The sequence below is a fragment of the Aplysia californica genome, unplaced genomic scaffold (assembly GCF_000002075.1).
Source record: "Aplysia californica isolate F4 #8 unplaced genomic scaffold, AplCal3.0 scaffold00332, whole genome shotgun sequence".
Classification (NCBI taxonomy): domain Eukaryota; kingdom Metazoa; phylum Mollusca; class Gastropoda; order Aplysiida; family Aplysiidae; genus Aplysia; species Aplysia californica.
In genome coordinates, this window is record NW_004797602.1 from 423,778 (window position 1) to 450,980 (window position 27,203).

The 27,203-nt window shown below is 37.8% G+C and overlaps 2 protein-coding genes across 2 annotated transcripts in view; one reads left to right on the forward strand and one right to left on the reverse strand.

The window, feature by feature from the left end:
* Positions 1 to 357: 357 nt before the first annotated feature.
* On the reverse strand, positions 358 to 26,307 carry LOC101856196 (polymerase delta-interacting protein 2). The gene is made up of 11 exons (XM_005102616.3): positions 26,060 to 26,307; positions 17,017 to 17,080; positions 15,594 to 15,691; positions 13,524 to 13,626; positions 12,838 to 12,907; positions 11,559 to 11,666; positions 10,794 to 10,930; positions 7,727 to 7,753; positions 5,661 to 5,786; positions 4,154 to 4,233; positions 358 to 1,171 (listed from the first exon to the last, which is right to left on the reverse strand). Exons 1-11 carry the CDS (start codon positions 26,155 to 26,157, stop codon positions 1,060 to 1,062), a joined length of 1,023 nt encoding a protein of 340 aa, XP_005102673.1. The 5' UTR covers positions 26,158 to 26,307; the 3' UTR covers positions 358 to 1,059.
* Positions 26,308 to 26,616: 309 nt separating this feature from the next.
* The window catches only part of LOC101856588 (vacuolar protein sorting-associated protein 53 homolog), a 26,041-nt gene continuing 25,454 nt past the window's right edge, over positions 26,617 to 27,203 (forward strand). The window contains exon 1 of the mRNA XM_005102618.3: positions 26,617 to 26,707. Within this exon, the coding sequence (XP_005102675.1) occupies positions 26,618 to 26,707 (90 nt within the window). The 5' untranslated portion in view covers position 26,617. The remainder of the gene's footprint in view (positions 26,708 to 27,203) is intronic.

A 27,203-nucleotide genomic window follows, 5' to 3' on the forward strand; every position in this document is an offset into this window, starting at 1 on the left:
GTTGTTGGTTTTCTTTTTTCATGTGTTTTTGCCATAGTTATCTATTTTGTGTGGAAAAAGTAATTGTGAAATTGTCAGTTCAGGGGTTCAAGGCTCAACTCAGTCCGACGATGTCTTGTTGAGAAAGGTGGGAAAGGCACTTTAGACGAATTTTCCCATTTGGAGATGGACGTTAAAATTTAGAGGTCTTTCCTTTTAAATAACCTTACAGTGTTGCAAGGAGCGTTGAACCTACAACAATTTCGCGCACACAGACAAATATAAAAGCATGCGCTTGTGTATATTTCTTCCAACACACACACTCTCACAAACATTCCCTCATACACTGTAACCAACAAATAGAAAAAAAACAAAACAAAGAGTGAACAATATTTCTTTATCAACAGAATTTGTGACAGCCAATTCTTATTCCTTGTGTACATCTTCAGAATTTCATTCAACATAATCTGCACGGAAATTGTGGGTTTCACTTTCTTGCCTCCTTGATCGTTCAACAGCAACCTTAATAAGGTATGCATTCGACGCTACAGTACTTCAATGAAGTTGAGAAGTGGAACTTGTGTCAAAACATCTTGCGATGAATAATACACATTGAATACTTGAGGACTTCACACCTTTATCTCAACAAAAACAGTAAAAAAGCATTTCGTCAGCCAGCCATTCAGGTGTACTAAACTAAAAATTTTGAAATAAAAAAAATAGCAGTTTTACAATCTGTGGTATCTATTGCACGTACTCAAGAAATAATTTGTTGGAATTCAGAGTATAAATTATGGAGAAAAAAAAAGCAAGAAAAGATACATAATATAGATAGTCTCTAAATGAATGAAACAGTTTTTCGTAACTTCTCTCCTGAAAAATGTTGCTTAGTAGGCTCAGAACATTTGAAAAATTTGCTGATGAATTTGAAGTTAAAGGACATCATGGCACAACTATTGAATCTGATAAGTAACGTCGAGCGCACATCCTATTAAACAGAGCGAGAACTATACAAAAACAGCATGCAGCAGTCACAGCAAAACAAAACAATCAGCACTTTTTCTCCCAGAATGCACATTTTTAGTTCCCGATGAAATGGTGCGGACTGTCATCAGATTTACTCTCCAGGGAGAAAGGTGGGATTTTGCAGTCAAAGCTGGTGCCGTCTCTCCTCTCCATCTTGTAAGTGCCCCTGCAATTGTTTTGAAAAAGAAAATGAGATCATGACAGGTAGACCAAAACTCTGCAGTAAAAGTAAGTATGATAACAAATGATAAATTACATTTATAGTGCATTTCCATAAATAAGGAAAGTGCTCAATACAATTTACAATAGCACAAAGAACATTGTTTCAATTGCGATCCTTTCACTCTCTTCTCATCTCTCCCCTTTTGAACAGCTTATGTGCAACATTCAGAGTCACAATGAAGATGAAGCTTGCCAGCTATATCCAACAGGAACAGGAAATTAACTCATTCGCTACGTATTATTTTCAGCTTGTGGACCAATTTTTTTCGGGAAGGTGAAATGAGATGATGACTAGTGCGCAGTTCAAAGGTCTTTGGGGCCATAAATTTGAATAAATAGTAACTTATTATACACCGAAATTTTCAATATGATTTGTAGAATACATCTGTAATGTTTATTTGTGTATTTTTCAACTTTGGTTCCTGTAAGAGGCAATTATGCAACACAATTTTGCTTGGATTCTGATAAAATTTGAAATTGAAAAATTCACCATATTCGGTGAAACTCAAAAAATATGTTTGCACCGAGTCAAATGATACATGAAAATAACCATAAATGAATATAAAACTGGAAAATATTGAAAAATTTGTATTTATTTATGTACACTCCATAAAATTTGCACATGTGGATCATGACATCCGACATTGAAAAAAAATTAAAATTTTTTTATAACTTGAAAAATGGACAAGATGCATTCACAAACAGAAAAAAACCCCACTCGTATCTTATATGGAATTATTCAGAATTGCATTTGGAATAAACCTACACATGTCTTGAGTGGTACTTTTTGTGTACTTAAAAAAAAAAATAGCGATTTTTTGGAGAAAAAATAATTTGACAATTTAGATCTAGATATATCTAGATCTAGATCTAGCACTGAAAAATATAGATTTCTCAATAACAGTGCTATGGCAACTTGAGCCCAATCGTATCAATAGTTTAAAGAAGAGTCCTACATTTCTTTAGTGTTGAAAATAATGATATATTTTGTTGTGAAAACGTAGTAAGACTGGTATCTGGGCTATAATTTGAGCATCGTGATAAAGCAAAGTCGAATAAACTTCGAAATTGTGTTTCGAAACTGAATCAAAACTTCCGATTTTCGTTCGAAACGCTTGACCCAGAAGTCAACATTATATTATAACCTTTATTTTAACATGGATATACGGATTGGAATAGAAACTAAGCTAAAATTGAACTTCGGTTCTCGAGCCGCCGGGGGCGGCTTAGCGTACTGACGCCACTTTAGCCGCGGCACTCGGCTCGGCGTAGTGAATGAGTTAAAGAGCCAAAACACAGGGCACAAATGTTCTTTATTTTAAATAGTCTATTCTAAATATTTTCTGCCACTGCAAACAATGGGACTCATTTTTCTGAGAAAATAAAAAGACAAAATTAACAAAGACCTTACAAAAGCTTTTTTTAAACTCCTCATGGTGGGTGGTTGGAGGGTGCTCTGGTATGGTTTGCTCCCTCATTCCTACCAAACATTTATCGTCCTTATCTCTCATCCTTTTTTTCTTGTAAGTTGTTAGGGGACTGCAGAGTCTCCTAGTGCTACCCACTGGGGGACTGTGCAGTCCTCTAGAGCTACTTTGTGCACTGGGGCACTGCAAAGAAACACACACACACACCCCAAGCAGTTGGCGATGAAACCAACCTCGCGTTGCCAAGTGACGTCAGCAAAGCGGGCCTGCCACGGCGTGGGACAAAAGCCCAAAGAAGGATTGCAATACCTTGGAAGTAGAGAATCTTTGGTAATACTAATACTAGGCCAAGATATCATAGACACAGACTGTACATTTTTTAACTGAAGAAGAGAAGACCTACCATGTAATGTAGTCTACAGTCTACGCCATAAGTACTACTAAATTTAGAATCTAGATCTAGATCTAGATAGATCCCAGATCAACAAGCCTGTCGACATGAATGATAAATTCGCCTTAAATGTTTGGCTCTAGATCTAGAATCTCCCACCATACTAATTAACTGAACTAGACCTAGATACGTATCAGTAGGATCTAGATCTACAATGTAAGAACTATTACAATAATTATAGTCTACGCTTATTCTACTGGATCACCAAACCTGTACCATACCCATTAACTTTTTCAAACAACGTAACTGCCAAAAACATCGCCAACAGTCAAATCAGACGTCATGTTGTCAATTTGTCATGGGAGGAAATTCAAATGTTGATGTCTGATGAAGGCTTGTTGACCTCGATCCAAAGGTCAAAGGTTGTTTCTTTGCAGTCCCCCAGTGCACAAAGCAGCGCTAGGGGACTGCACAGCCCCCCAGTGGGTAGAGTCAGTCCCCTAACAACTTCTCTTTTTCTTTGAGTTTGAGTATGTTACTCTCTAGTGATACTTCTGATCTTTGGCACTTACATGACCTATTTGAGTTGCAAGAATTGTAAAACTCTTGGCAAAACTAAACTCGAGACACAATGTGCAGTAAACATTAACTGTGCTACAGAAACACTTCTATAAAAGGAGTATCATGTCAGCAGCTTCTTAAAGCTAGACCCTATCATGGAACCAAGACATTGTGCTCTGTTATACTGAAATAATATTAATAGTAATAATAATCACATTTGTCCACACCCTACAGAATGCTCTATGTGTTTTACGACTATTATTACCCCAGCAAATGCTAGAAACTGACTCAGAAACATACTCTGTTATCCAAGAAGTGTACAGCGCTAGCAGAAAATTACATGCGTTACAACACCAGCAAACTGACAAGTCTTTTTATACAGTTGAATACCCATTCCCACCTGGTTGAAGAGAGGAAAATTCATGTATAATCTCAAGGACACAATGTCAGGCCCCTGACTGGATTCAAATCCATGACCTCACGGCTAGGAATGGGATAGCTAAACATAACCATCGACGCAAGTGTAGACAGAAAAAAAGAAACCTACCACATATGTCCACTTGGCGCCTGCAGAGACACATGGCTGCTGTATTGAAAGGCTGGCTGGTCTGTAGAGAGCAGAGGTTCCTGAAACAGAGAACACAAGCGTTTCGTTTCACAAAGATCAAAGACTGTACACAAAATAAGTAATTTTAAGGCGCTAAAGCAAAGAATTCTTTATCTTGCAGAAAAATGTGATATGCTGCAAGAATGAGCACAGACTAACATACCGAAGTTAATCATTTCTCAAGGGCAGGACGACCAAAGTTTGGTGGTCCATATACTTAAAAAAAAAAAAAAGTAGGAATTATAATCAATAAATATTAGAATGTACCATGGGTACAAAACTAGTCCTGCAAAAGAACAAAAAAACCCGAAAAAATCAGCCTAGAAAGACTTCCTAAGTAAGATTTCACTATGTCATAACAAAGAAAGTGTTGGATTGAAATTGACAGGGTAACAGGGTAAGAGATCAAGGGGAAGGCCACATGGAACCTGGAGAAGAGTCATAGAGAATGATGTACAGAAGATTGGGAAGACATAAATCAATATCGAGAGGCTAGCCCACCACGTGTTTGTTCATGGACTATACCCTGATCCACGCTGAAAAAGGAAATGAAGATGATTTCACAACTTTAGATGTGTCATGCTTTCACTGATAAATTTTAGATCATGTGGGAGGTGGGCTGCTTCCATGAACCCTGTTTGACATGGCCAACCTATGCTGTATAAGATACAATATCTCAGCAGACAGATGGAGACATTTGATTAAAAAAACCCAACCAAACAACAACCAACTTGGGAATCTAACTACTAGCTTCTGAGTGAAATGGATAAGAGTTTAACAGCTACACCACAGACAGTGTCCTTACTCCTGAATCTGCACAAAAAAAGTAGATTAACTCTTTCAGGACGCAAGGGATTTAACATTTTTTACACACTTGAATTTTAAGCGGAGAAGGGTCAGGGATGATACTCAAATTTTTTTTAAATAGCTAAAAATCCACGCGCCACGGTCTCGCTAACATATGAATATCAATTTGAAACCCAAAAGGGGTACATAGAGAGAAATGATAAACAAACATAAGCAATGGTTGTATATAGAGAGAAAAGACAAACAAAACAAAAACAATGGGGGTACATTTATTATTTTTTTCCAACTATAAATTCTATCTCGATCTCAATAACGGAACAGCGGATCAGGATCAAAATACTGGAAAAAAAGCGGAAAAGTGGCATCCCTGAAAGGGTGTTGCATTAAAACAGTTATATAATTCAGTCAAATAGGGATGGATTTGTTTGTGAGAGCACTCAAAATACTTGTACATGGACAGAGAATCACACTATGGGTGAAAATAGGTATATATAGCACAGGGCTTGGTGTAGGTCTTGGGATTTTGACAAAATCAGTACCCCTAAAATGCCGCTTACGTGGCGATCTGCTAAAACGCTAAACCAAGAATGGCCACTTAGAAGGCCATCCGCTACAACAAGGGAACAAAGAGTTGATGTACCTGTCCAACCACCCCACGCCCCCGGACCGTCTCGAGAGTTCCTGATAAGCTGAAAATCCTCCAATGTCTTTCCCTCAACCTCACAGGCTCCTCCCCTTGGTTCTCCAGCCGTACACAGTAACGCCACTGTGGAAATAATGATAACTCATTCATTTGTTTACTTTGTGCAGGAGTAGAGAAGCACATCTACACACTGACACACACATAGTGTGAGGAAAAAGCAAGACAGACACACAGAAACAGCACAGGGCAGAAAAGAAGTAGGCCATTCAAATGGTGCCCTCAAACCACCTGTTTGAGTCATTTATATCAATATTTTCCACAACATATAGACAATAGAAAAAAAATATGTGACAGAGAACACATAGTGTAATGAAACAAATGTTGCTAGAATTTAATCCAGAGTACCAGATGAAAAAGGGCTCCGTTTGAGTTAAAAAAGGTTCACCGACACAAATAACAGTCATTGAACTCTTAGTATATGGTGCGCCAGTTTAGCTAGCGCATAGCACTACTCCGTGTTTTCAGTCAAAACAAAACCTACAAAGAAAATTTACACCAGATCCAAATCTCACTCGAGTCCATAGTCAGCTAAGCCAGGCACAGGAAAACTACAGCCTGCGGGACAGATCCGTCTCATGAGCAATTTCTGGTCAACCCAGTTATTAATAATGAATGTGGCCCGCAGTACGTTGATTTTAATAATAAAAACAGAACTGTCTAGAAAATGAAAATCAATGATTTCTAGCCAAGATGAAGAAAGCAACAGATCTAATATTTCATTTCATAAAACACCCTTGAGTGCCTTATGTCACAATGTCAGTTTTAATCTCACTTTTCAGAACTTGGGTATTTTGACAGATTTTCAAATATATTTCCTGATTACTTCCCATTTCCCCTGCTTTGGCCAACAAGACATTCAGAGTTACTTAACTCATTCGCTACGCCGAGCCGTGGGGGGCGGCGCGGCTAGAGTGCCGTCAGTACGCAAAGCCGCCCCCGGCGGCTCGAGAACCGACGTTCAATTTTAGCTTGGTTTCTATTCCAATCCACATAATATCCATGTTAAAATAAAGGTCATAATATAAAGTTGACTTCCGGGTCAAGCGTTTCCACCGAAAATCGGAAGTTTTGATTCAGTTTTGAAACACGATTTCGAAGTTTATGCGACATTGTTTTATCGCGAAGCCCAAATTATAGCCAGACACCAGTCTTTGTACTTTTACACAACAAAATGTATCATTATTTTGCTCACTAAAGAAGTGTAGGACTCTTCTTATAATATTGATACTACTGGACTCAAATTGCCAGTGCACTGTAATTGAGAAATCAATATTTTTGAGTGCTAGATCTAGGCCTAGATCTAAATAGTCAAAATATTTTTTTCTCCCCAAAATCACTACTTTTTGGTGAATTTACTCAAAAAGTACCATCCAAGACATGTATAGGTTTATTCCAAATGCAATTCTGAATAATTCCATATAAGATACGAGTGTTTTTTTTTTCTGTTTGGGATCCTTTTTTCAAAATTATTAAAATTTTTTTTTTTTTTCAATATCGGAGGTTATGATCCAAATGTACAAATATTATGGAATGTATGTAAATAACTGCTCATTTTTCAATATTTTCCTGTTCTATATACAGTTATGGTTATTTTGATGTATAATTTGACTAGGTGCAAACATATTTTTTGAGTTTCAACTGAGATTATAAGTTTTTTGTTTTCAAATTTTATCCGCAGCCAATCACAATTGTGTTGCATAATCGCCTCTTACAGGAACCAAAGTTGAAAAATACTCAAATAAACAATACAGATGTATTCTACAAACCATACTGAAAATGCTGGTATATAATATGTTGATATTTATTTGAATTTATGGCCCCCAAGACCTGTGAACTGCGCTCTAGTCATCATCTCATTTCGCCCTCCCGAAAAAAATTCGTCCACAAGCCGAAAATAATACGTAGCGAATGAGTTAATCTGGCTCTTAACTAGGAAATTGTCCGTGTCTGAATTAGGCCGTTGAAGCTTGTCACTAAAGTCGAATCAACAAACAATAACTCACCCAGTAGACGTGAGTCTGTTGAGCCTCCTGAAAAGTACAAAAGAAAAATGCACTCACAAAATAATATCCAGAGCAAATGTAAAACAAGATTTAATTATAACATATAAAAAAAAAGAAGAGAGAAACACCAGTAGAGTCTAGCTTTTTTCATTACACAAAGATCAACATCATTTTTATGTGAATAAGCAAAGAGTAGCCAAAATCAAAAGTTTCAGATACCGTGCTTTTTAAAATTTTTTATAGTATAGCCAATTTTACAAGAAAATTACATCACTGGAAGATTAGGTAACACTTTTGAGGACAGCCCTGTTCATAAATATATTACATAGATTCTCACTTGAGACATATAAAGCAAAATCGTTATTTCTATTTGTCTTTATAAACCATCAAAAATATTAAGCCCCGGTTATATGCAACAATAAATAGTATCGTATCAGATTCGTCGTATGAGAGAACTGTCCGTTATATCGAACTGTGTTGTCTGTTTACATGTTTCAATCTATCGTCCAGTTTTCTATCGAATGAGGAGATCATAAAGCCACCATGTCTCTTTACGAGACAGCGATTTGCCTGCTCTCTATTATATGTGAAGGTTTCGAGCTCAGGACCTAATGAATGAAAGGTGAACACTATACCTCTAGATCACGAGAGGGCTACCCCCCCCCCCCCCCCTCCCCTTTTTGATATAGATCTAGATCTAGCAGAACAGTGTCTTTAGAAAAGGTTGGCCATACTGCACCATGTTGTGTGTAGATCTACACCAGACACTTTGACTTGACTGCTGATGTACAAAGCACCGTGTGACCTTGATGCACAGCATCGCCATTGACGATCAACTAAATAATAAAATTGCTAAAATATACATAATAATGCATCAAATCAGGTTACGCGCGAGCAATTTTGCTTAATTTGATTCCGAATATGAAATCAATTTTTACCTACGATAATTATTTTACAAATTTTGAGCCGCGAGTTTAATCCTGCACGGCGGCGGCAAACTTCAAAGCGAATCTACGTCAATCTAGATATCTTGCCTATATAAAAACGAATCTTGCTTTGAGCCTGAGAAAAGGCCTAGAACCAGAATATCCACTGTCAAGAACCAGTTTGGGGGTAAAAGTTTATATAATAAACGTGAAAGACAAAAATTATTGCTTTAACTCAAAGTAGAGTAATAACATGAACGGCTCAAGTAGACCTATTCAGTGTAAGAGGTGTAAGAACTGTGGGAAGGCAAGATGCAGTGACACTGAAAATCTGCAAATCTTGACCAGAAAGCTAAAATATAGAATATACAATACATATAATTTACTATCACCTACCCAATGAAACGGGAACCCTTTAGTCACAAAAACACGGCTTACAAGGTTTGAGTATGACAGATCCCGATTCCACACAAGGCCTGCACCAACGTGCGCTTTGCAGAGCTCTAGATAGTAGTAATAAAAATTCTGAAAAGTAAAATCTGCTTCCAAGTTCAGTCTTTGTCATCCGGTGTTGCCTTCAACCCCGCCCCCCCCTCCCCCCGTGCATCTTTAAAAAAAAATCAATAATCCCCCCATTCCTGAGTCCTATACTTCGTAGCGCTCATGAACTTTGGTGACCTCAACCATCGCCGATACTCACGATGTGACGAAAACGCACAGGTTCAATGACCGGTCACGATGGCGAGCCCGACAAGAAGCTTTCTTTTTCTTTCTGTTTTTTTCACAAGTGACAGCACAGGACAAACAAATTATTTTCATGGCGACACAGCGTTTGTAATGCAGAACCTGCATGTTAAAAATGTGGCGCTATCAGACAATACTATTACTATGGGCCATAGGCCCTACCGGCAAATTTCTGGGTGGTAACGAAAGCGAAAGTAGATCTTGATTTTCCAGATGAAGCTTCGTTATCGCACATACACTTGCCCTTGTTGCCGCCATAACCGCATGTGCGCGTTTAACGTACTATCAGGCCGGGAAAGGCCGAATTAATATTATATCACAATCGCGACCCGCTAAAATGAAATCAAGGATGTTATCGGATTTGGTTTTCAATTATTCGAGAACGTTTGTTTATTTTCCTGGGTCTTTCACGGGGCAATTTACAGATGTCTTCAAATTCCCGTTGCATTCCAGGTCTCTGCGATTTTTTTCAAATTCCTGGGTAATTCCAGGGGCCCCCGGGATTCCCGGGGCCTGGCAATCACCCTGTGTTCCCCTCCGATCGGGCAAAATTCAAGTAGTTTTCAAGGAGATTTTTTCCTTGAATGCAAATTCAAGCAGTTTTCAAGGACTCCTTGAATTCAAGGAGGCCGCGGGAACCCTCTTTCTAGCTTATTTTACCTCTGAAACCTGGGGAACCCCACCTACTTCAATTGCAAATATGTCAACTTCTATTCAAGATAGATGGGTATTTTTTTTTCGTCGAAAGCAAAGCAAATGAATAAGCTTTCAGATTATACCAATAACTCCATATGCCAAAAAAATTGACAAGTGCCTGATTCCACCCTATCGTGACACCTATGACCATGAGTACAGCCGCTGACCTCGAGAACGCATTGACCCAAATGTCACAACCACCATTAATAATTAACCCATTTTTTGCAGACAAAGCCATTTGGATGCAATTAATTTGTAACCAAATTTTACGTTCCGTAAAAATTCCTTTTACTGGGGGTTGGAACGATAAACATTGTAGCGGCATGTTATTTATCATTGGAAAAGTAATTGAATGTCGATGTTCACTTATGTTACAATAGCAATAGAATGAAAATAACGAATAAGCTGTGGACCCCGTTAAAATTGCAGATATATCAGGGATATGTCCAAATGAGTTCCCCAGAAGCTATTACTATATCGCCCATGCGCCTGATAAGAGTTAACACTTTGCAGTCAAATAGCCAGTTGTACAAAACACCCCATCTGGTCATTCAGCCAGGAGAGTGACTGCAACAGACTTCTCTGGCCGGGTGCAGTTCAACTGCTCCAGGTGACCAGAACAGATAATTTTCACCGTTGCATTATAACGCCAAATGACCGCAAAGTGTTAAAGGAGTTAATAAAATAGGGCTCTGTCTTACCCGACAGCCCATGTAGAATGGAATCACTGTGACCCGTATTCCCTCAGTTGTCTCCCTGTGAACATCAGAAAGCTGCAGCCACGGGTGGTTCTTCTCCTGCCATGCCCGCAACGTCTCACGAGCAATGAACGGTGGATCTGGGATTGTTGTAAAATATTTTGTATTTTAGATACGAATTAACATTTAAATCAGTGCCAGGTATGACATCGACAGAAATGTACAATGATTTTCGAAGGCATTTTATTTGCGTGGTGAGAACCATCGTGTAGAGTCAAATTTTTTACTGTCTTGAACCAGGGGCGCACAATGATGCAGTTGAAGTCACAATATTGTACATTTGTAATTAATGTTTATTAATTTGTAGTTTGATTTGTAAGACATTGCCTATATGATGCAAGGAGGTGAGCAATATAAAAGCAAAAATTGTTCTAAAAGAAACGAATGAAACACCCATACCAGAATTCATGGTGACATTGACAAATAAGTATGTAAATAGCTGTAGACCTAGTTCAAGTTAAAGGGAGTGATATTTCTTGTATACATGAAAATGATGAAAAATGAAAAGGAAAAAAAAAATGTGTTAGCAGATAGAATACAGAACTGATATTAAATAAACCATCCTATGATTATGTGAGGGAAAATAGAACAAGATATATAGAGCAGCAGCAGAGAGAAAAGTAGGTAAAGGAGTAAGAGGAAGAGGGGAAGAAGAGAAGATGTTTCAACCACAATGTTATCAAACCCACAGACTTGTTTCATACTCACTGTTTTCTGGTTCATTAACAAGAAATTTGTCGAAGAGTTCATGTTGTATAGGGCCAGGATCAGGGCTGTTGTAAGGCAGCACATCTTCATGTGCAACATAGTCTAGACCTGAACAGACAGTCAGAGACATCTATATCAGTTCAGGCAACACAGAGCAAGATATAAACATATACAAGATAGCCAACAGAAACTGAAATCTGTGGCACCCAGGGAATTTCTTTGACCCAGTCCAGTTTTCAGTTTAGAGAGGTTGTTCTCATGTTAGGAAGTAAAAAATAAAGGGGGGGGGATTGATTTTACTTTTTAAAAAAATTACCACTCTCTTCCGGTTGACCATGTTCTGTTTTAGTGGACTCCCCTGTGCTTAATATTGCATTGCATCATGCAATCTGAGAGTTATGGGACACTGCCCCCCCCCCCCAACATTTGACTTGTATATGTGTCATGACGCAGTGGAATCAGACACTCGTCAATTTTTGGGTATATGATGGAGTTTTTGAATCAGCTTAAAGCTTGTTCATTTGCGTTTTTTTGGATGGAAAAAATACCAATCTATCTTGAAGAGAAGTTGAGATATTTGCAATTGAAGGACGTGGGGGTCCCTGGTTTCTGAAATAAAATTAGCGAGAAAATGGCCGCCAAAATTCGATGACTTGCAAAGCTTGAGAGTCCATGGAATTTGAAATTTCTGTGCCTTTAATCAGTGTTTTTCAGAAAACCCACCCAGAAATAGGTTTTTAAACGGACATAAAAAGTGTTGAGCCAAAAAATAAAAATTAGAGAAAAAATTCCAAACTGGCAGAAAAATGCCAGTTGATTCGATTTCAGTATTTTGAAAAACACCTGATTTCACCACAATGCCTCACATATATTATAGTGACTCTGTCCAAGACATCCATCTGTCTATGACTACCATTTATATTTTGCAAACAACGGGTGGTTGTCTTGGACAATTTCGACTCTATTATATACGATGTATATGAAACAAAATACAAAATAAATATCAGTTCTGAGAGGCATTTAATTTTAATCACACTATCTGAATGAATGAAAGGCAAAGTAAGAGCATTCTGGCAAGACTGCTGCAGTAAACTTTTGTTCTTGGAAAGTCAGGCCTATACGTTCAAAAAGACCCATCATCAATCTGAGATGTACATCAAAATTCCTTGCTACTAGAAACCAGGGTCAATATTAACCCCAAAGCCTTAAAAGAAAACAATCACAACACACACTGAGTCCCAGAGATCCTTTCTACAACTAACTTGATAAAGTCACATACCTGGAATAGCATACAACGCTCGACTGTTATCCTGATTGCCAAGAAAGGTCACAGCTTCTGTTTGAGCTCTCTGGTCGATTGCAAAAAAAAAGTGTAGGGTGAAAATCCTTTTGTGAAAGTTTACAATGCCAGCAAAACTTTAATAGATTGCAAAAAAGAAAAATATAGAGGGTGAAAATCTTTTTGTCAAGTTTACAATGCAAGCCTAATTAGTTAGGGAAAAAGAAAGAACAAATATCTTTATTAGAAAGTATACAATGCCAGCATGACCTTTGATTTTTAAAACAAATGACAGGAGAGAAAGTTTTTCAGAAAGTTTACAATGCCAGTAGAACTCACTGATAGAAATTCCGGAACTCTGCAGAGCAAACTTCAAGTATAAGCATCAAAGCAGAGGACCAGCAATGACACAATACAGTGCAAGGAGTATCCCATGCTGCCCCAATCCTACCAAAGTTGATATAAACAACAACTGTTACTAAACTTTGTCAGGTGATTTAAAAGTGTGCTTTTCAGAGAAAAGTCTGAACTTACATGACAGTTACAATGTGTGGACAGTACCTAAGTGGTAGGTAATTTAAAAGCATTCTTTTCAGAAAAAGTCTAAACTCAAAATGAGGGGGCAGTACTTGACTATTTTTACATGTGTGTTTTTCTATAAAAGTCTTAACTTGAAAGACACTTACTATGTGTGGGCAGTCCCTGGCATCTATCAACACTTGGTAGTACATGTGGTGTCTACCTTTTACTTCCTTCCCAACAGCAGATGTCTGATCATCAAAAGACCTACTAAAAAGAGTACAAATATAGAGCAGGCATTATTATACAGTGAAATCTTGAAGATTAACATTCAACAAAAATCATTATCATTAGCTGGAGAAGCAAACCAAACTTTGGAACACATCATCAAACGTCGTAAGGCACACAGAGCCCTTCCACATGTAACATGGCCAACCCCATTAACACAACAGGGAAATCTGCATGAACTAGTAAAAGAAATAAGCAGGACGGCCCAGTACATCATAGATACCTGTCTTTATAAGAATTGTTTAATAGTTTTAACTCAGTCATTTAAAGAAAACGTTTAACATACATCCATTTTCTTAAGCGAATGAAAAAGGCTTTCAATGACTTGTGTTACATCTAAACATCTTTCAGTACCATAGAACTACATAATGCTTAGGGTCAGCTTATTACGATCCTCTGTGAACTCACACTAGAGAAAAATATTTCACAAGTTAGATGATAGAAAATGTAAATTCTGTATGTGTATGAGGTAAACCAGCTTTTGGAGATGATTTGAGCACGCATGTGTGTGAGTGTGTGTGTGTACGCACGCGTGCATGTGTGCGCGCACACGCCTGTGTGTGTGTGTATCTGTGAGTGTGTGTGTGTGCGTGTGCATGCAAGTGTACATGTGTACACATGCATATGTGTGTGTGTGTGTGAGTATCTTTTAGTGCGTCAGTGTGCATACCAGCATGCACGTCCAAACTCCTTGCAAAATTTTGAAATTTCACTTTGAAAAAGCCATGAACGACTCAAATTATCTTCATTTCTTTCACTTAGTATCAACTGTTAATCGAGTTATATTAAATGGCTTACAGCTTCGACTCTGAATCACTCACTGCCATAACCTCAGACAAATCACAGTTTCTTTTCAGGGCTGTCCAACTACTGCCCACCCACCAACATATGTTTTAGTAATCAACAAATAAAAAATTAGTACCCTGATTTAATTAAAGAGGTGTCAAGGACAGGGGTTGTAGTCATGTATCAACGTAACATAAACAAAGGTGTCATGAAAAAAAAGAGTTATTGGCTGGCTCATCATTGTGTAGTTAAGAAAAAAAAAGGGCAAGGGGGAGTTACTGCTATACACAAAAGAAATCTTTGGAACTGCTCGTATGTCACAATCTTTGATCCTGATTGTGCTTGACAGCACATCATACCACTCTCCTATCATAGCTAATTGTTTCAAGTATCAAACAATGATCTGTAAAAAAATAAAAAATCTCTCCTTGGCCTTGGCTGTCACGCACAACACAAAATGGCAGCAATTTTCAAACACCTTGTCAACCTCATGTTTGCCTTACTCCTGACTTTAACAGTTCTAAAGTCTAATGTTTTTCTAAGAGAAAAGTAGCACTGAGCGACTTCAAAGCTCAATGCACAGAGGGAATTACAGCTAGACAGCTGCATGTGACGTTGTGACTTAGGCTGTGCGAGTCTGATAGTTTTTCTTCCCTTCCACACTTGAAAAGTTGGCAGTGGGTTGGGGTTGCCAAATGACAAAAAATCAGAACCAGGGGTATTATGACTGTATTTTCATAAAGCTGAATACAAATCAACGACATTTGTAATGATGGGCAGCCCTGTCTTTTGTTACATTAAAACACTGAACTAGAAGTGCAGAAACAAAGATTCAGACACTCCATTCTGTCCTTTCAAAAGCTGATATCAATTCTGAATTTTGAATGTCTGCCTTTTAAACAACCTACTCCTCCTTACACAACAAAAGGCAAAACATTAACAACAACAAAAAATTTGATGAAATGAATAAACAATTTTTTTTCAGGCTTCAGCTTCCAATAATAAAAAAAAAAAAAGCACAAACATTTTATTGAGCAAAAACATCAATAAAGGAAAAAGAAACCCTGAAAACATTTCAATGATGATGTCAATTTAAAAATCCATCCACAAGGGGGGGGGGGGGGGGGGCCATCAGATTCCAATAGAAACAAAAAAGCGCAAACCTTTCATCTGTCTTTGACGAGGTGTCTCTGTCGTACACATGAGCTAGCCATGGAAATAGAACAATACCCCTGTAGCCGAATATTTTGTGTAAAAAAAGCTGAAACAGAGAAAGAGGCAAAAGAAATGTTTAAATATCGCAAGTTTATTTTTATGAGTTGAGATTCATGCACAATTGTGCTAACCCAACGAGAAAATATATTTGCATGAAAAAAAAAAAAGGTAGTATAAAATAGAAATTTCTATATTAAAACATGAAAAGTAATAGCTAACACAAAAACTAAAATATCTGGACATGTAAATTTAAAAAGAGTTCCATAAGAAGTCACACAGATTTAAAAAGAAAAGTGCTCTGTTCTATTTTGTATAGATGTAAAAAATTCTTAAACACCTAAAACATCTGTAAAAAAAAAAAAAAAGCAACCCTTGATGAATAAGAAAAAGGTCTTTTCACTTGATAGGTATCATTCTGAACAGGAGGTGCCGGAGACTAGTTTGAAATCCCACTGTCTAGAAAAATCCTTTACTTTCCGTTGTTTGAAGAGAAGTTTCCCCCCCATTTTGCTCTGCCCCATCAGAGAGATAAATGTTAATCAAAGGGACCCCCAAACCCCCTCCTCCCACCATACACTCTTCAATGACCTTATTGTAGTGAAACAGCTGTTCAATTCTACAACAGTCCCAATCTATAATCATGCAGATACTTGAGGGAAGGTGCAACAAAATTTGGGCTCCATTTTTAATTTGACATACATGCAACATTTGCCATTATAACTGTCTTTAGTGTAATTAAGGGTAGTAGATAGGGATTTGAATGGACATCATTCCTGGGCAACTGAGAGGAATATTAAGTGAAGGTCCCTTTTCTTCTACACTACTTTTACACATTACACAACTGCTCCATTTCGTAAGATTTTAATACTAAAAATACTAAGGGTGCCACATTTTTTAGACTTATGGCGTTCAAATTTCCTATGATGTCTTTACAAACATATTGCAACATTTTGTCAACAATAAAAGCAGAGGCTTTTAAATTTTTGGGTCTGAACTAAATATTTTTATTAACCCCCCCCCCTCTGTTCGTTGTTTAATTATATTTAGTGTGCCAGGTTGCGTTTAGCAAGGGCATACTACGCCCTGACGACTCAAGTCACCGACGGTACTGTAAATGTTAAGTTTGATTAATTTAGTGGCTGTGCAGTTTATGATACTCATAGTACAAATAGGTCATATATAAGAGCCTAAGATTAGAAGTGTTACTAGCTAGAGAGCTACATTCAAAGCAAAGAAAGAGAGATAAGGGTGATAAATGATAGACAGGAAAGAAGGGGCAAACCACACCAGAGCACCCACCAACCACCCACATGCAGATACTGATATAATAGAGAACCTTGACCAATGACAAGATCTTACTGATAGACTGACCTGTCCCGTGTCGTAAGGTTTGCCGTGTTCTCTTGGAGGTTCAAGCACTCCTACCTCAGCGAGGCTGCAAAAAGGACAGAAAAAACCCAACAATATAACATAAGACATTTGAAGAAAAAAGTTAAGAAGCAACAAGTCCTTAACCTGTCCTTTCAGAGATCAAACTAGGTAGCAAAGAATCCAACAAATAAATCCAATAAATCGTTTGCAGGCTTTTCAACTGTTCTAAGCCAAGAACAATTGTTTTTGTTTTAGTAAAAGTTTTACGGCACTTGCAACACAATTATGTCATAAGTGCCAAAGATTAGGGGTGTTACAAGAGAGTTACAAATACAAATATGAAGGAGGAGAGATAAGGACAATAGATGTTAGATATGAAAGAAGGAGCAAACATCTTTTCTAGCTTTTATTTAACATTTTGAATTTGAATTTCTACAAAATACTCCTTGAGCCAATGGGACCGATATCACAGATGAAAAAAAATGGTAAAATAAATTTCTTTAAAAAATACTGGGTTTAGTACATCTAAACAGCTGGCTGTTGAAATGCAACACAAGCTGGAAAGCAATAGAAAACTAGACAACCTTCCCAGCCTTTGAAATCGCCTGTCAGAACTAAACGTAGGAAGAACAATCCATAAAATAAATTAGATATATAAAACCTCTCATTGGTAGACTAAATAACAAAGAAAAAAAAAAGTTTCATAAAATATTGAACAAGGTTCTGTGATAGTAGACAATATTCACTATAATCTATTCTTATCCTTCCATAACCAGGAGGCCTGGTCCAACATTTGCTCAATTCATATCATGTTTGGCTACAATGCAAAGGACTCTAGTTCCAATCTCCAACAGAATACACTTTACTTGAATTAGGGTTTGTTCAGGGAGTTTTCATTCCCTTTCAAATACTTGGCTTAGTCCAGTTGGAGTAAAATTGGTGGTCCTGCCTCTTCACCATTATAAGAGAGTTGAAAGAGTTGCTAATGCAAACTGTATTTGCAGATAACTGTGCACTAAAAAACAAAAAACAGAACAAACAACCCCCCCCCCCCCCCCCAAATAAAACCAACCCTCAAGCACAACAAGACCTTAATGAACAAAAAAACCAAAAAAAAAACCCCTTAAAACGGGATTGCTTTTCACTTCGTTATTATCATTCTGAGCAAAAGTGCAACAGACTAGTTGGAATCCCCACTGGAAAACAGTAACTTAATATAAAAAATCTTTCAAGCTGTAACTTTATCACTTATAGCTACAGAACTGTTTATGACTGTTATGACAGCACAAGACATACACTCGGAGGTGAAGGAAGGCTGGTTTGAGTCATTGTTTTGTTTGAGTAAAGAGAACCACATCAACAAAATAATGGTCATTAAGTGCTGGGAAAAAGTAAGACAGATGGACAGTAACAATAGAGGGAAAATAAAGAAGCAGGATCTACCAATGGTGAACTCCAACCACCTGCTAGGAAAGCTGGACTCGCAGGCATTTACCTTGGCACTAAACTCTAGGGGATTATCAGAGCTCCCTATGTCTAAAAGAGCCTGTAAACATGACCACCCATCGCCGAAGGAAAAAGTGATCATCTTAGACAGGTGGTCCTTATGTACAAGGTCATTAGAAAAAAATGTGCGGGAAGAAATGGGAAGTGGTCGTTTGTTGTACAGGTGGTCTTCTTGAACACATTCAACTGTACACAGATATTGGCGTACTTCAAAATTTTACACGATTAATTTTGCGTAGGCCAAAGGAGGAAAATTACTTTGATAAAAATTGAAAGAAGAATTAAAACAAAGCTGAAGGTGATTGCCCTTACTCTTCTTTAAACAGAAAAATCTTCACCAATTTCACCACTTTATTTGGTATTTGTATCACATTTTAAGTTCAAACGAACAAAGCATATTATTTCCATAGAAAGAAAAATGTAATTGTAAAAGATTTACACCTCATCACACTTTTAGATCATTTAGGAGGAGGGCTTCCGACTCTGCCCGTCAGGACCAATCCGGGCTGAGAGGGACACAACATCCCAGCAGAAAAAACAGAGATACTCAATAAATACTTTCTTCCCACATAGGAATCGAACTTGGGTCTCCTGCGTGCAACAGCGAAGCATCTAACCGCTACATCACAGACACCAATTTATTACCACAAGTTTTTTTTTTACCTTTCATTATAAAAGCAATAGCACATGTGTTCAGGAAAATATATGTCCCAAGTCACAATGGCACTACAGACCATGACTGCCATTTTATAAAAACATCTACACAGCTGTTACCAGTCTGTTATTTAAGAGCAAGGGAGAAATCTAACACAAATTTTGCAAAATGGGCATTATTACACGGGGCAGAAATACAACCACAAATTAAAAAAAAAACAACCCCCACCTAAATAAGTAGTTTCCTTGTCTTTTTACCTATGCCAGCGATTTCTGTTTTAGTAAGCATTTTAAAGCTCTTGCAACATAACTAGGCAGGTCATACGAGTTCCTTGTTATTGCAAGTGAGTAACAAACACAAAAAAGGAGAGATATAATAGATGATAGGAAAGAAAGAGCAAATCCCACAAAGAGGAGCACCTGCCAACCACCCACTAGAGCTTTTCACATAATACCAATGCTTTCTCTTTTTCTTAATATTATCCTTTTGGATGTCTCTTATAAATAAAGCAACTCCTGTGTTTCTTTTCAACATCATTCTCAAGCCTAGTACTACAATATTAAAAGATAATGATAAATATTACTGGAATGATAGTGACTTTCCGCAAACCCCTTTTTTTCTTTTCATCTGTAAATACTTAATTAAAGAGCATCAATGTTTAAGAGGATCCTCAACATTTGAGAGCTACTGCACTTAACTCCAACTTAAACAGGATACCTAAAAAACAAGAACTAACAGAATCAAACAAAACATTGAGGCAGGTTCGGAATTAAACAAGAAGGCATAACCTTCACTCATTTCTTTGTACTTTCTTTGGTCATATATGACCTTGGCATTGGATACTATAAAAAAGTTCAATGGACTGTCAACAAAAAGTGTACATTGCATTATGGTAAATAAACAACATAGCTTTGCCTCCAACTGCAGCTGCTAGTTCTCAGAACTTCCAGTAAATGGGGCAATCATTTTTCATATTTTTACTGTGCATATTTACAACTAAAAGAACAATTTATGGGCTCAAAACAATATTGCTCCAGGCTTGCAATGGCTTCAAAACCCAGTCAGCGACACCCAGTGCTATAATGTCAGATTACAATACAAACAACAAAATTACATCAAGAGGACTGATTTTTGGTGTAGTGTGAGTCCCCCTAAAAGTCACTTGATAGTTGAAAAGTTCACAACTTGCAGAATTGGCAACAGAGAATTCAAGACAATCATTGACCTCTACTTATTCACGTTTTCAGTATAAAAAATTATCAGCTTGACATTCACTGACATGGCTTCACAACCAAAAATCATTTAATTTAAAGCATGAGGTACAGTACATCAATGTAAAAGGTAGTAAAAGTTCATTGTCGTTTAATTTTTTCTTTTAGCTATTTAAGTTAAACAACAACTCCTTTTTCTATATCTATATATTTATGCAAAAAACACAATTTCACACGACTTATTTATCCTTTGTTGTCTCAGCTACTTTTGTTTTCAAAGCTATGACTTCAAAATACGAAAAAAAAGGCTAGTTCCATATAGTTGCTAAATATTTTCCCCTTGAAGTGGAAAAATGGTAAGGGATAAATGACTTGTAAATATAAAGATAAACTTGGCAATTGGGTCAGTTTTGCCCTTCGGTCAGGCAAAAAATTAGTTCACATGTAAATTAATTCTGAAGTAGGAAAATATGAGCTATGAGAAAAAAAACACCAAATAATATTTGGAGATACGGGAAGGAAGATTTTGTCCTCCTTCTGTGATCTGCTCGTCAGAAAAATGTGAAATTTAATGTTTTAATCAACACTACTAAGTTATCTAAGTAAAACATCCATCTCCGAAAGGACCAAGCAAAATAGGAAATTCGGGTAAAGTGCTTTTCCGAATGACACAGCGTTGATCTGCCAGTTTGATTCAGTAAAAGATAGCTGACTATGTAAAAGAAAGAGAAAAGTTTCAGCATGGGGGTACAGTGATATCGCTTTCACTACAAATCCCCTCACCAACGTCTCACCATTTTGGTGCGCACCAAAGAAAGTGAGAGGAGGGAACAGAGTGGAGTCACTTTCTCCTTCCCTGTCACCGCCAAGATGGCGACAGCCTGAGTCTGCTAAAAATGTTGTGAAGGCAATTACAGTCCTTCATAACTTTATACTAATTCATGAGCCTCATCAATCCACGGTGATCGTAAATGAAAAAAATGAGGCAACTCCAGAATCAAATTATCACAACATCCATACAACCGGTACAAGAGCTACTCAGAGTGGAATGCAAATTTGAGAAACATTAATTAATTTTTTCAATTCAATTCTAGAGATGGCTCTATTCCGTGGCAAAATATTGTGTGCTTTAATACTCAATTAAATTAGACTAGATGTGCAGCATTTTGAGCAGAAAGGTATCACCATAGTCCATTTTCAGATTTCAATTTTAATGCAAGCAACAACCGACAACATTGACAACCATATTTCTGCTTGTGTGTGCAGGTGTTCTGTAGTTGTGATCAGGCTTGTCATAAACAGAAATCTTCTTTGTACAACAGCAATTAAAACCTCAGGTTCTATTTTCATTGATCAACAATTGTTGGGCACCTGGTGTGCCAAGGTGACTGGAATTTCAGTGCAGCACTAAGTCAGCAGGCCCCAATTATTTTTGGTGCACAGTTGGTGAGGGTGTGGGGAGAGAGAACGATTTCCATTCTGTCTCATCCAACTGTAATGGATTGAATTTCAGTGTCGGCAAATGGGTCACTCTTTGGTGCTGGTAGGGGGATGGTGCAGTGAAAGCAACTCCACACTGCCCGCACACTAACTCTGCCTGTCAGGGCCAATCTGGATAGAGTGGGACACAACATCCCCGCAGACAGACATGGAGACACTTGCCCACTTTGGAATGAAGCCTACATCTCCTGCATGCAACAGCAATTACAGTCTAACCGTTACAATACAGATGCCAGCACATGAGAAAGCGTGGGTACTATCAGAGGAAAAATATCTTATTAAAATTATTCAAGTCAATTCATTAAAAAACAAAACAAAAAAAGCTCTTAAGTAGAGCACTTTTCCGCATGCAATTCAATTCAAACTATTCCAAGAAGACCTGAAACAATAATATTACAAATGCAGGAAGTTCTCTCCAATAGACCTATGGGCTTGATCTCATATGTGTAAATCTGTTTTGAAAAGTTCATATTCATAATTTTTGTTCAGCACCAGCAAGTCTGTGAGAAGCAATAATAGAAAACAGAGAGAACATATTTTCCTACTGCACAAAAATATTACTTACTAATTAATAAGATGAATATTTGGAGTGATTTTCTTTTAGTCAGAACACAACGTTTTATGTTACTGTTGAACATTGAATTGTATTGTAAAGCATTCAGAGCCTGTGTACTTTAATCGGGGCTGTGCACTATATAAATGTCATTTATTATTTTTTCACATCAACTGACATAGCTGGAGCACTTTAAAATTAGGCACAGTTAAAGTTCTGTCGTTAATGAAATGCATTTCACATCAAATTTACTATAAGTACCGTGTGTATCAACATCATCGTGTGCAGGACACAACCTAAAAATTGGGGCTTCAAAGTCGCAAAACGTCTTATCTCTGAGTAACAAAAATTAGACACACGCAAAAAACCCTAGTGTGGGCTGACAAAGGGAACAAACTCCTTTTGTTGGGTGAACCGTAACCAGTAGTCTATTTATGTCTCACATTGGGTGTTCTTCTATTTGGGAGGCTATCATTTACTGTGGTAGTCCAGCATGAAGTTCGCTCAGTGTTGCCAATAAAATCAACGATTAACTATTGCAATGAAGATCTTTAAGACTGCTGATGAAAACTAGGTTAGTAAAAAAATTAAAATAAGATTTTCTTTTCTTTTGAAAAGTGTGATTATTAATGACAAATCCAATGTCAAGGGTGGGGGGTGCTTACCATGAGTAAGTTGGTGCATCTTATAGGATGATCATGACATCATTAGACTTTAATATAATATTATAATTCTATGTATTCCAAAATTAAGGCTCTCAAGTCTCCGAGTTTTATCCCCCCGATGCATGCCTACAGAGGCGGTACATTAACAGGGCAAGACTGATGGAGCCGGTCACTTTTTATCAGCTGGACAGTGGACAAAAGATTTTTTGCAGCAAACAATTTCAATTCAGTCTCAATTAAATCTTAATTGATATTTATTGTCAACATCCAAAGAGCACTTTGTCGATTTGAAGGCACCCAAAAAAGACGATAGGGGTTCACTGATAAGTTGTTGCACTACAGATTTTAATTCCTTCATCTCGGTTTTTATTAACGGTGGCTCGCAACTTTGTTGTCACAGTCTCCTGTCGCTACAAACAACTTCATGCGTACACCACTTTTCTTGCCAGAGATTTTACAAAATGCCCTAAGGTCACATAGAGGGAGCATCTGGTTGCCAATTTGGCTGCTCAGTTACTTACTCTATTGAAGGATAAGACTATCTAATAAAATACATTGTATATCATCAGTAACTTTATCAGCAAAACTGTCTCAAGTTACTGTCAGGACAATATTGTCAGCATGCCTTTAATTTGTATTGCCTACAGATTTTTGGTCATACACATGACCCCTTCAAGTAGACTAATGTTCACTGCACTAAATCATTCTCGCTTGACCCACTGCTTTGTTTCCTGGAATATACATGACCCCTGTTTCGTCTGCAACTTTTCGTAGCCAATGAAAATGCAGATAGTCCACTGATTGGTTTGCTCGCTAGTCGTATTTCAGCTGCTTCGTTCTTTTTTTAAAAAGTGGTTGTGGTGACGGGAAACTTCGCCAGTCCTTGAGGGGAAATTCGCAATACTTGGAGGTCATCTTATTTCGTTATATAAGATTATTAAACACATGTAAAAACTGATCTTTCGTAAAAGGGAAACCTGCATTTGCAGCTGCAATCATTTAATCAACAATTTTATTTCTCCCCCTCCCAGCCCTCATTCCCAAAGTAGATTGACCAGAGACATGGTCGGCAAGAGGTTTTTTGGGAACACTAAATGCTCGGGCTGCCCCAGAGCAGCTTTGTCCACCTTAAACAGCTTTCTCCAAATCACTTTATAAAGTTTAAGTGTATACTTGCTATTGATTCCTTTGCTTGTTTTCCCCATAATAAAAGTGGTAAATCGAAGTAAAACAACAAATGGAAAAATCAATAGACCTGCATGGTGAAGTTCCCAGACAATAGAAGCAAATTTCCCTGACAAGGTGTAGATCTGTACAAACATAATTTTTTAACAGTAAAAGGGCATACAATGAATACAACCGATAATAAAATGCAGCAAATATAATATCTTAATCAATGAAGCAGTTTCAACACAATTTGAGCAAAAAGGTATGTACAGCAACGGCAGTAAGCAGTAGACACAGAAAGATAAAAAATACAATCGACCTCTCACCCCGGGTGAGACTTGTCAGTGTTGGCTATTCTCACCCGGAGTGAAACAACTGTATCTGTTTTTCCTAATTTCTGAATACTGTCTATTGGTGTAGATGATCAAATTGACAAAAACAAAGAAAAAAATGATGTTATAGCACAAAAAAGTAAACTGATTTGGTTGTTCATGTACAAAGATGCTACGGCTATTCTTTTCTAATTGAGCTGAACTACAGAGATCGCCATATTGTTTTTCCTAGAAATTTTCGCTCCTCCCCCCCCCCTCTCTCTCACTGTCCACAGACAAAATAGTACGCTTTCAACACAAGAGCGTTGGAACGTATGTTTACACTGGTATCACGGTGAACACACACCAGGTGAGAATAGCCAAAAGGCTCGCCTTCTCACCCGCAGTGATCAGCCTGAGTCGATGCACTAAGTGGTGAACACACACACCGGGTGAAAATAACCAGAAGATTTGCCCTCTAACCCTGGGTGAGGGCCCTACAACTGGGCTAGATCTATTCTGAGGTGGCCTTTTTAGACAATCCTGTCTCACTCTCAGTAGTAGTCTGACAAATGAAACGACTGCTCATCTTTATCTTCTTGTTTCAAGTTTGTTTACTTCTCACTTTGAGTCAGTACAGTGTTTGGACTCAAGCATAGTTCAAAATGATGAAACTTTCTCATGAGAGTCGTGAAAGAATCATCATAAAGCATTTATAATATAATAAGTTAAAATCACATGAAGCTACAGCGAACACCTAGCTAGTACATCTCTGTGACTGGCCCTAATATAGATGACGTATATTTCAGCCATCTATTTTTGTCATTTTCAGGGGTTTCCACCAAGACTCTTGGGTTTCCCTCGCCAGTAACTGTTGAAGTTAGATCTCACCGTGTTAAAAAAAATTAATTAATTCGCGTCTTCTTTTAAAAACTATCTCAGCAATTCTATTTCCATAAATTTACCTTCCCTCAAAGTTGTACACCCCCACACACACACACACACAAGCGTGTACGTGCACACACACAGTACAGCCCATGCAGTCGTCAATGAAACCTAGTCACGACTGTGACGTAGCCCCTCCCACTGCAAAGGCTAAGCAGGCCCATCACGGTGAGATCTAGATATATCTAGATCTAGTGAACTGGCGAGGGAAGCCCCGGAAGATGACAAAAATAGATGATGGAAGTACATCATCTAGATATCTATAGGCCTATTTGGGCCAATCACAGGTCAGAGGTGTGATAGCCCTGGGCCCTGGCCTGTGCCCGCTGCTGCGCTGGTCACAACTTTTTTGTAATAACAGAGAGGTCCTCTGTCGCTCATGTGCTGGACTCATCAGACTTTTCAACAGAACTACATCTAGGCCCTAGTCTAATGACATCATGTCATGATATATGTCATAGAAACATAGAGAAAATAGATTACGTGCAGAGGCAAAACCAAAACAAACAGGTTGAACAAACGAATTTTACCTGGTTGAAAGACATCGCAGGCATGCTCTTTGGATTGAAGAATGCAATTCTGTTGCTGAAAGCAACCCACGTCTTAATATTCCTCTAATTACAAACATTTTAGACAGTGGGTTGCGGGCAAGGGAGGGTCTTTAAACTTTTACCACTGTAGGTCGTCTCTCCGACTAGCTGCTTGTCTTGATCTACTGTGACTGTGAAGTGTGAAAGTTGATATTACAACCTGAAGAAATCGAATGTCATTTAGGCCTAGGCTATTTATAGTACATGTATTTAAAAAAACAGGAATCAGGAAAAATATCAGGATTTGGCCTTCGTTAATGAAAATGTGAGCTGCTGAGGGCATAATCTAAGAATAAACAGACAGACTGTTGAAATAACCGCAGTCCTCATTAAGCCGTTAATTGCACTTTAATTGTTTAGAGCAATCATTATTAATTTGATCTACTGCTTTCTTACAGAAACAGAGATGAAAATCCGATACTATTTTTGCATCGAGCATCGATTATAATGTATCGGGGTTTCAAAAAGATAGACTAATGATTAACGATTACGATAAAGATGGCCGCTCATGAAGACGACGACTTTTGTGATGATCAGCTGGAATCTTTACTTTCATTTCCTCCAGAAGTTCAAGAAGCCATTGAGCAGGTTATAATGAATAATGAGACTAAATCTGCTGCATTTTGTTTGCCTTATGATTAGGCCTAGCCTAGTGGGGGCTCATGCAGAGCGCTAAGGCTAAGCGCAAGTGCACCGGTTCTCGTATTCGTGGATAATATAGACTCTATCAGCTATTATTATTGACACACTTGAGCCGGCCTCTTGATCTAGATCTAGATCTAGATCTAGATCTAGATGTAGATGTAGATTTCTAGATCTAGATTAGATCTAGATCTAGATATCTAGACAGATATTATTGAGTGGGCCACCTCTATTCTCACCCTGGGTGAGAATAGTGCAGGCGAGTCTTTTGGCTATTCTCACCCGGTGTGCGTTCACCGTTATAGCCTAGATCTAGGCCAACCAATTTTGCGTTCACCCTAAACCACATAATTCTACACTGTGATAACAGAAAAATTGTAGAATTCTGTGCCGTGAACAAACGTTCCATTACAACTGTAGCCTACTAAAAGCGTACAATTTT